This window comes from Castanea sativa, chromosome 9, assembly GCF_040712315.1.
Source record: "Castanea sativa cultivar Marrone di Chiusa Pesio chromosome 9, ASM4071231v1".
NCBI lineage: Eukaryota > Viridiplantae > Streptophyta > Magnoliopsida > Fagales > Fagaceae > Castanea > Castanea sativa.
The window spans coordinates 3,287,402-3,297,189 of NC_134021.1; the positions used below are offsets into that span (position 1 = coordinate 3,287,402).

At 34.5% G+C, this 9,788-nt stretch overlaps 1 protein-coding gene and 1 long non-coding RNA gene across 2 annotated transcripts; both read right to left on the reverse strand.

Annotated features, from left to right (window-relative positions):
* Positions 1-226: 226 nt before the first annotated feature.
* On the reverse strand, positions 227-2,260 carry LOC142609567 (uncharacterized). Its single transcript, XR_012839629.1, has 2 exons — positions 2,101-2,260; positions 227-764 (listed from the first exon to the last, which is right to left on the reverse strand). It is a non-coding gene; the product is annotated as an uncharacterized LOC142609567 (long non-coding RNA).
* Positions 2,261-3,178: 918 nt separating this feature from the next.
* Positions 3,179-5,544, reverse strand: LOC142609566 (uncharacterized). Its single transcript, XM_075781182.1, has 2 exons — positions 5,262-5,544; positions 3,179-3,581 (listed from the first exon to the last, which is right to left on the reverse strand). Exons 1-2 carry the CDS (start codon positions 5,455-5,457, stop codon positions 3,313-3,315), a joined length of 465 nt encoding a protein of 154 aa, XP_075637297.1. The 5' UTR covers positions 5,458-5,544; the 3' UTR covers positions 3,179-3,312.
* Between the last annotated feature and the right edge of the window lie 4,244 nt (positions 5,545-9,788).

Below are 9,788 nucleotides of genomic sequence, written 5' to 3' on the forward strand. Positions count from 1 at the left end.
TATGGCAAATTCCGAATTGTTCATTAGCTCATTTTAATGGTTAAAAAACTTGCGTAAAATGTCAACAATAAGCCTATAAAGTTATGTTATTTAGATTATAATGGCTAAAATTAGCAAGTTGTGAAAAAAATTATAGAAAAAAAAATGGTCTCTAATATTTTTCTCTAATATTATTCTCTCTAACCTAAATGCCTTAAGAAAGGTATGAAATGACTAAAGAGAGATGTTTACGCAGAAGCAATATATAGAAATTAACAGTTCAACCCAGAATTTACGAGACTTGTAATGTTATTTCAGTAGCCTTGCCAACAATTGCTTAAATATCAACACACAGAGAGAGAGAGAGAGAGAGAGAGAGAGAGAGAGAGAGGTACTAATACTAATTTAAGGCTATTCCCACAAAGCACACTCATGTGCTACAGCCATATGGTGCAGCGAAGGCATAGAATTCAGCAAAATCCAAACCAATGTTGGGAGATGATGCTTGTGAGCTCATTTCAGCAAGATATCACAATGCTCTTTCTGAGCCATGTGATTTGAGTCATGTGGTTTTGGAGATTGTGTTTCCTGTGCCACCTTTTTCTTTCTCTCCTGCCCTCTTCTTGCTTTTGATACAGCTCTGACTACCATGTTGACAAACTTGGAAAATATCCCAACTTTTAGCTGACCTCTTTTTGGAGGAAGCCTGGTCTGCTTTCTGTTTACAGGATTGGATGTTCCACTAGCTGCAGCCATTTTTATCAAATAGCAAGAGCCACAAGAATCTGTACTTCCAAACAGAAAGAAAAAGAAAAAGAAAAAAAGAAGGATGAATTGGCTTTGGTGTGGTACAAAGTGAGTGCAGAGGGGAGAGTGACGAGCCGGATATATATAATGGGAAATGGGAGCCCTGCCTGTTACTTGGGTCAATAGTGTTGAAGTGTTTACTGTAGAAAAAGATAAATTTTCCTGTTTTTGTTTGGTTGCTGAGAATATGGATGAAAAGAATATGTTGCACGAGCAAGGTTTATTATCCATGCTTTTAATATTTCAATTTGAATGTACTCACTTGTGACGCTTGCTTCCTCTAGTGATTCACAGCTATAAGATGGATTCAGAGCAATCCTGGTGGCCCCTCAGTTATCATTCTATATCACAATCTTTATTATCATGCAGTAAATTTACTTTTACCGTTGATTGGAATTAATAATTTTGACTCTTTCTAATTATATGCTCAACCGCAGAATATCTCTTATGTTGATTACTTGAGATTATGTACACACCTGTCTCGTACACTCGCAAAAAATTATCTGTCTAGACAAAGATTACATTGCAATTTGGCAACTGGGTCCAATCCAAGATAACTAATTTGAACTAACTACATGTAATAACGAGACAAGGTAAAACTATTGTGATGGCTGGCTTATAGTGACACAAAGCTAATGATAAGTCAAGGTCTATGGTATAGAATACAAGACCAGAGCAGAGTCAGATATTGAAATTTCTCTGCCGTGTCAAATAAAGGTAGATCTCTTCGTTTTCCTGTAGTTGCAATTTTTATTGTCCCCAAATGAAAGGGACAAGAACATGTGTTGGAAGTGGAAAAGCAGACAAGCCTAACAGGTGTCTTCCTGTGGTGAAGGAGTACAAAAGGTGGATACTGAAGAGGATAAAACCATATTTGGGGTCTAATTGTACCCATTATGAGAGGGGCACAAAACCCATGCAATAATCAAGGAACGCTTATTTTGCATAGGCTACATACTTATTGGCAAGCTAAATTGATGATTGCTGGGCTGGGCACCCCAGTCCCATCACTTTTTTCAGCTGAACCCCAAGACATAAACATCAAGAAACAATTGCTTGTGTTGCCCACTTAACATGGGTTCTTCACTAGCTTAAGGCCAACTCTCACATCATCCTCATTTTAGCATCATGAGTTGCTGTGCCGGTGAAGCACAAAAGGTGTCTAGCTAACAGGTGTCTTCCTGTGGTGAAGGAGAACAAAAGGTGGAAACTGAATAGGATAAAACCATATTCGGGGTCTAATTAACCCATTATGGGAGGGGCACAAAACGCATGCCATAAACAAGGAAAGCTTAGTTTGCAAAGGCTACATACCTATTGGCAAGCTAAATTGCTGACTGTTGGCCTGGGCACCCCAGTCCCATCACTTCCTTCAGCTGAACCCCAAGACATAATCATCAAGAAGCCAATGCTTGTGTTGCCCACTTAACATGGGTTCTTCACTAGCTTTAGGCGAACTCTCACATCATCCTCATTTTAGCATCATGAGTTACTGTGCCTGTGGACCTCTCTCTGTTGCTATGGCAGCTTGTCATGGTGGCAGGGTTCAGTGCTGCTACCTTTGATTTCACATAGCGCACCAGATTGTTCTGCAAAAACCATTTATAGAGAGCAAAGATCCCAAGCAGAATAAAAAACCAAACAAGATCCTAATTGGAATATAAAACGAAAGGCAATGTCGATGCATTTAAACTTTAGAGGCTGAGGAACATAACTGAGGATTGTATTGAAAAATTAAAAGTCTCAATTCGCCAAAAGCGTAGATGCTTTGTTCTCTTCAAACTACTTAGCTACAGATGGCTTATTTGAGAAGTATTTTCATTGTAACCAAGATCAATCTTAAAAATTTGGACTATTATTCCTTCCTGGTCTCCCAGTTTAGTTTTCTTAATACCGATTCGCTGTCTGCAACTAAACAATATGCTGCATAAAGGACAGAGGAACTAAAGGTCCTTCCCATCAGAACTGGGTTCATAAGTTTCAGTCCACATTTCTTTTCAGCATTGACTTGACTGCTCTAGACAAGAGGAAAAGAGAAGGGTGGGGGGTAAATAGAATAACTCACAATCCCAGATAAACGTCTTTACAAACAATGATCCAACCTGAGAAAGCGCATGACAGTTCATTCAAGTCCAGAGCAACATCAAAAAGAGCCTAGTTCTGAAATCAAACGTAATATCCTGCTGAAACTACTTTCAAATTGGGCTGAAAGCCCCCCACCCCAAAAAAGCCCATTTGTTGCATGTATCATTGAATATTGTTTGGCGAGCATGTGCATTGCATACCTCTTCACATCAGTATCAAAAATATCATTATTAGCCAATACACAATGGCAATGCAGATGAAAGCTTTCTGCCATAGAGAATAAAGGACAATTGGATTAAATAACATAAGTAAGAATAGTAAGCCATTGCATTCACAGAAAATTTACTTCTCAATTCCTAGGCCCATTTCCTTATATAAACATCCATCACAGATCTACAAGATAGACGAGCTTTCTGAGAAGAAAACACAATACAAGTACAATCACTTGATTGGTGCAACAATGGTGTAGACCAAAAGAAATGTGACTATCACAATGGCCCCTGCTAGTGTAAACCTTGGACTAGTCCATAGCATGAGATTTGACCTCTCTGCTTTCTTGATGGGATCAACTTCCTCAGATAGCGGATAGTTTGAGCGCGTAGGGTTCCAGCTGACGTACTTGTCAGGAGAAAACTGTGAGAAGAGCGACTTTTTCCCTTGCTTTTTAAAGTTAGACCAGGCCTTGTCCCAGTCTGTAGAGAATTTATCACCTGAGATATGTGCGCAAAGAATATTGGTAAGAGTTCTAATGTCTTGGCAGTGGCTGATGAGCAATGTAATTAGTTAAGCCACATTCATGAAAATGGCATAAACATATATAAAGTATCAAATGCACACATGCACACACACTAATTAATGAAGTGAAACCCAAAATAGAGGGTAATTACCTAATTCTTTACAGAACAATCACTCATTGTAAAAGCAAGTGGTCAGGCAGAGAGCTATAATATAGATATTTGGCTATAGTTATATATGCCCTTACAAGGCTACAGTGCTCTATTCCAATTACAATAAAGATGAATGGGTAGTTTCCTATACCAATCCGAGGTCATATCAATGAACTTGTTAGGGAGATAACACCTTAGAGAGACTCCAATTGAGGTCTTAATTAAGCCTATTGGTTTGAGGTCCAATTTTTGGAATAATTACCGGTCAAATTTTTTTTTTAATACAAAAAATACTAATTACATTTGTAATGGCAATAGGAACGATATTAACACCTATTTATTCATTATCTATGTTACGCCAAATGTTCTATGGATACAAGGTTTTTAATGCCCAAAACTCTTATTTTTTTGATTCTCCACTCGTGAATACCCAATAATCTCCCCCTCAAATGTCAGTTATTGCCCCGGTGTGAGTTTCAGGAACTCTCCTTTTGGAACATGAGCCATGAACAAGTCTTACTGGCTCCTACTTGCCTGTGGGCTTTATTTTCCTTCACCCCACGTCATTAAAGGGGTCTCATATGCCATCCATGGGAAGCATGTGCACACTGTCCCCTCTCCAACTATAAAAGGGTCTTAATATAAGATAGAGCAACACCATTTAACCCAAAAACTTAAACTTATTGATTTGAGTCCAATTATGTTAAATTGATTTCTCAAGTTCTTCACACTTGAATTCCCAAAAGGAACTGATATCATGCAATTGTATTTCCAAGGTCAACTATTTTCAGAAACTTTTGCTTAGATTACGAGTGATTACATATTAGTTAAAATGAGAAGTAGATCTTATTTAGAACCAATCCCAAGTTAATACCAATTTAGAACTTGGAAGAATAGATTGAAAAAAACACAGAGAAAATCAGCAATATTTCTAATACCTCAACAATTAGAAAGAACAACTTTTTAAGGCATGCAAGTAAATATTATGTTGTAGTAATAATTATGATATCCTTCAAGATTGTGACACAGCATCCTTTCCAAGCCCATATATTAATACATTGCCACCTCAACATGTATTGCATTGTTTTGCTAATGCATTCCCTTCTATTCTTCTTCTTCTTCTTCTTCTTCTTCTTTTCCTGATAATTATATAATCACAACAATGGAGGATTTGAACCCCTTGAAATCTCCATTGGCAACATTAAAAGGTGCCAATTGAGCTACAAATTAATGCATTCTTCAAATTTCATTAAATAAGCATTTGAACTAACTAACTATGTAATAACTTCTCTAACTGCAGCTCTAGCTTTCATTTCTAGTTTGGGACTATCCACAAAACAATTAACTTTTAACGGTCATTAAAGCACTACTCTTACTTTGCAACCAAAACATCTCAATAATAAGTTTCATCGATCTCAATCATTCTAGTACAGCAATCTACATATGAAATAGCAAAACCCAAGTTTTAAAAGTACTACCCAAAAAAAAAAAAAAGTGTCGTACCTTTATTATTGTCGTCGTTGTTGTTGTTGTTGTTATTATCGTTGTTTTGAGGTTGTTGAAAATTCCTTTGAGAGCAGAACAAAACGAGAGGAGAGTAGGTATTAGAGGAAGAATAAGAAGAACATGAAATGGGTTTTTGTTTTGGGGACCAGAAAGTATGGGATGTAATGCTTCCGAGTCGAGCTTGAATATCCATTAGAATCCCACTAAGATTCTGATGCAGAAAAGCATGCCATGAAAAGTGTCTGGAGTTTGGTCCTATTTGGATAGAACACACGTGTCTCTCTTATCTCTGTGTGCAAATGCTGGTCTCACATTTGTTCACGTCGTTTAAGCGTGCCGCACGTGTGTGTATATATATACACACATTTTAAGAGTATTTTAGAGCACTAGTATTGGAGCGTAAAAACTCACCCGTTATTATTTTAGCAATCAACAAGCCAAAACCCATAAAGAGGAAAGAGAGACAAAAACGTAGAGAGGAAAGAGAGAGGGAAGAGAAGAGAGAAAAAATGAATTTTTTAATATTATTTGTTAGTATAGTTTATATTATTTTTAATTAGTTATATGCAAAAATAGAAACTTGGATGTTAAGTCAGTTGTAAAATAAGATGATAAAATAGATAAAGTAAGTTTTTAGAATGTAAAATAGATATTCTTTTTACATTTTCGGATGCTAGTGCTCTTAGCATGGGGAGTGAAAAACCCCTATTGCCATTTTGGTGGAGTTTGGATAGCGCGTTTCCTGCGTCTGCGTTTTGTTTTTTTTTTTTTTTTTCCTCCAGCCGCAAGTGTTGACCCAATCTTCTGTGAACAGTGCATTCGTGCATTGTTTACGGATCCACAAATTTCACTTTTCAGCAACTTTTTCATTAAAATGGGTCCCGCGGTACTATTCACACATTTTAAAATTATTTTGCTACAGTGTTTTCAGTTTTTAGTTTTCAGCAATAAGTTCTATCCAAACGGACACTTTATCAACCCACTCACTCAAATTGAGTTTTAGCCGGGTGTGGGTTGCTAAACATAAAAGTAAATATAAAAGTACAAAAAGATGGAAGAGAGAGATGGGAGAGAAGAGAGAGAGTGAGTTAATAGGATAGTTTATATTATGGGCAAAATTTAGGTACAGTAGTTTAGGTTCCTTATCTAAAATTTTGCATTCCCTTCTATTTTAAGGAGTGGTATGTAAAAATAAAAACTGAGATATTGGGTGAGTTGTAAAATACTAAAATAAAATGGTAAAATAAATAAAGTAGATTTTGAGAATGTGAAATAAATACTTTTTTGCATCTTGGGATGCTAAGACTCTAAAAATCATATTTGTATGGATTTAGTTGGGTTGGGTTTGTGATATCTTTTAAGTTTCTGAGTTGAGAAATCTCCAATCCAACTTAGCAAAATTGGTTTAGGTTAGGTTGAGTTGTCAAATTGGGATCATTTTGCCATGCTTAATATATATATATATATATATATATATATATATATATATATATATATAAAGTTAAACCATTTAAGTTAATTATTCACCAAATGATTATGATTTAAAAATTTTGGTTTAATAGTTCAATTTCATCAATTAAATATCAATGTAGCAAAATAAATAAAATGAATGAATTTGAACTAAATCGCAAAATTCAAAAGAACTTAAACTAACAAATTTAAAATACATTTTTTTTTTAACTACTAATATTGTGGAGTTGGTTTCAGTTACTAGGGTTGAAAGCCCAGGTTGTAAAGGTGGGATAGGCTACACTACCTTCATTCTAGGTGCCATTAGAAGCCCACATAAATTTTAGGTCCAAATGCCAAATGAACTTAAATAGACTTTGTAAGACTTAAAGTCTAAAACAAAATCTTGCTCTACCCAACAACTTCTTGGGTAATTGACACAATATTTGGATATCAGGGAAACGACTTTGTCAATTACAAAACTTTGATTTTCAGTGGTATGTAAGTAATATCAAATATCAATCTGCTATTAATTATGTGAGTTAAAGAGGTTTATAATATGTGTTGTGTATCTAAGAGTTAGGTTTTTTTGTATATGCATCACTATCAATATCTTTAAGACCTTTACTCCTTTTTTCGTGTGTGTTAAAAATACTTAGTATTCTAAAAAAATATCTGCCGTCAATTAAGCATTGATATTATTATAATATTATGTTACTATCTATCTTTCTTTCTTTATTTATTTATTTATTTTTGAAATGACAACATGATAAGATTTGAATTCTCAATCAACTTATTATTATCCATGATAGGATTTAGTTGAATGAGAATATAACATTTTCTTTTTACTTGGTTGAGCTTTATAATATTACACTATCTTCATTCTAGGTGCCATTAGTAGCCCACATAAATTTTAGGTTCAAATGCCAAATGAACTTAAATAGACTTTGTAAGACTAAAAGTCTAAACAAAATCTTGCTCTACGCAACAACTAATTGGGTAATTGACAAAATATTTGGATATCAGGGAAACGACTTTGTCAATTACAAAACTTTGATTTCTAGTGGTATGTAAATAATATCAAATATCAATCTGCTGTCAATTGTGATTAAAGAGGTTTAAAAATTGTGTTATGTATCTAAGAGTTAGGTCTTTTTAGATATACACTATTGTCAAATTCTTTAAGGCCTTCTCTCCTCTCTTTGTGTGTTAAAAATACTTAGTATTCTAAAAAAAATCTGCCGTCAATTAAACATTGATATTATTATAATATTATGTTACCATCTATCTATCTTTTTTCTATTTTGAAATGACAACATGATAGGATTTGAATTATGAATTCTCAATCAACTTATTATTATCCACGATAGGATTTAGTTGAATGAGAATATAACATTTTCTTATTACATGGTTGAGCTTTATAATATTACTTTAAAATATGAAAAACAAGATAGAAAGAATAATTTAAAATACCAGATTTCTTTTCCTCTATATAATATTGATTCACGCCAAGACAGAAAGAATAATTTAAAAATGTCAGATTTCTTTTCCTCTATTTAATATTGATTCATGCTTTTGATTTTACTTATATATGTTGGCTTCTATGTCTAAAATGAAGGTTCTCACTCTTAAGCTATATCCCTATCTTATATTATAGTAATAATTTTGTGCTGTAAGTCCTAAGATTTAGAAAGGATTTCTCATAAATATTTTCATATTTCACAGAATCTTATAATCCTTATATAAATCTTAAAGACCATTTTTTTTTCGATCCAAAGTAAAATCCCAATTTCCACAACCTTGCTGAGGTGACCCATTGCAAGATCCATTTGAGTACCTTAGCACAATTGGTGTGCTAGAGTATTGAGTATTGAAGGCCCGACATTTCAATCGCCATCAACAAAGGCTGTCAAATTATTCATCACCTCCACCATTTTGCACTACTGCTAAAGCATATCGTACACTATCTCTCTCAAGCACACTATTTCACATAAACTACCGCTAAAGCAACCTTCCTCTCCTATTCTTGTCGCTTATTCCGACATTGAATGGATAGGGTACCTTGACAACATAAAATCAACTAGCAATTACTACATATTTCTTCGATCTAATCTCATCTTTTAGAGTTCTAGAAAATAGCTAACAGTGTCACATTTCAATATAGAGTCTAAAATAACTAAAACGCTGTTATAGCTCCAGTTTTTTGTAGTGTTATTGTAGAAATTAGGCTCCTTGTTTTTTTCAAGGTTGCCGATTCTTTGTTGTGATAATATCAAGGCCACATTTGTTGTAGATAGCATATTGAAATTAACTTTCATTTTATGTGTGATTGTGTAACAACTCACTCTCGATGTACGTTGTTTGTTTATCATGGATCAAGTTACCGACGTTTTTACCAAGCTATTGATTTTTTATTACTTTCAATTTCCTCGTGACAAACTTAACTTCTACCCAAATAAACAAAGCAATCCAAAGCAATTAGATGACAAGGTCGAGCTTGCCTCTAAATTAGATCATCCAACTACAAATAGGAAGTGATATGGCAATCCAAAAATGTAATCTTCACTGTATTTTCTCTGTAAATGTATTAAAACTCCTTTCTTTCTCTCACTTTCTTGCCAAATTTTACCATTTTTTTAATGGCATTTCACAGCTTTCTTTTAGACTATGCTTGTCTCCATTTTGGCTTGTGGCAAAAGGGCCGTTGTCATTTGTGGTGTTTGTAATGAAAAAGGTTCAATTTTGGGCTAGAGATAGAGAATCAGTGAATCACTTCCTCACCAGAAAAGAATGTCCTAGCAATTGGCGTTCCCCTGAGTTTTCTTTGAATTGACCCTGCTTGACTCCATTTTGGTTTTGGGCAAAAGGGTCGGTTTCTTTATTAGTCTTTATGATCAGAAAGTGCAATTTTGAGCTGGAGAGTTTTAAATCCATCATCCGAAGTGTTCATGAAGCAAGAGTTTAAACATGGCTGAACTTTGATCGTGTTAAATATATTATGGCCCAAACCAATTATAGACTCATATACTTGTAGAACAAGCATATTAACTTTAGTTAGTCAAGTATTTTATAGTA

Bases quoted from the DNA above. Each gene is read 5' to 3' on its own strand.
- LOC142609566 (XM_075781182.1), bottom strand. From the start codon at position 5,457: ATGGATATTCAAGCTCGACTCGGAAGCATTACATCCCATACTTTCTGG. The intron at 3,582-5,261 runs GTACGACACTTT...CACATATCTCAG, and splicing joins CAACGACGACAATAATAAAG to GTGATAAATTCTCTACAGAC.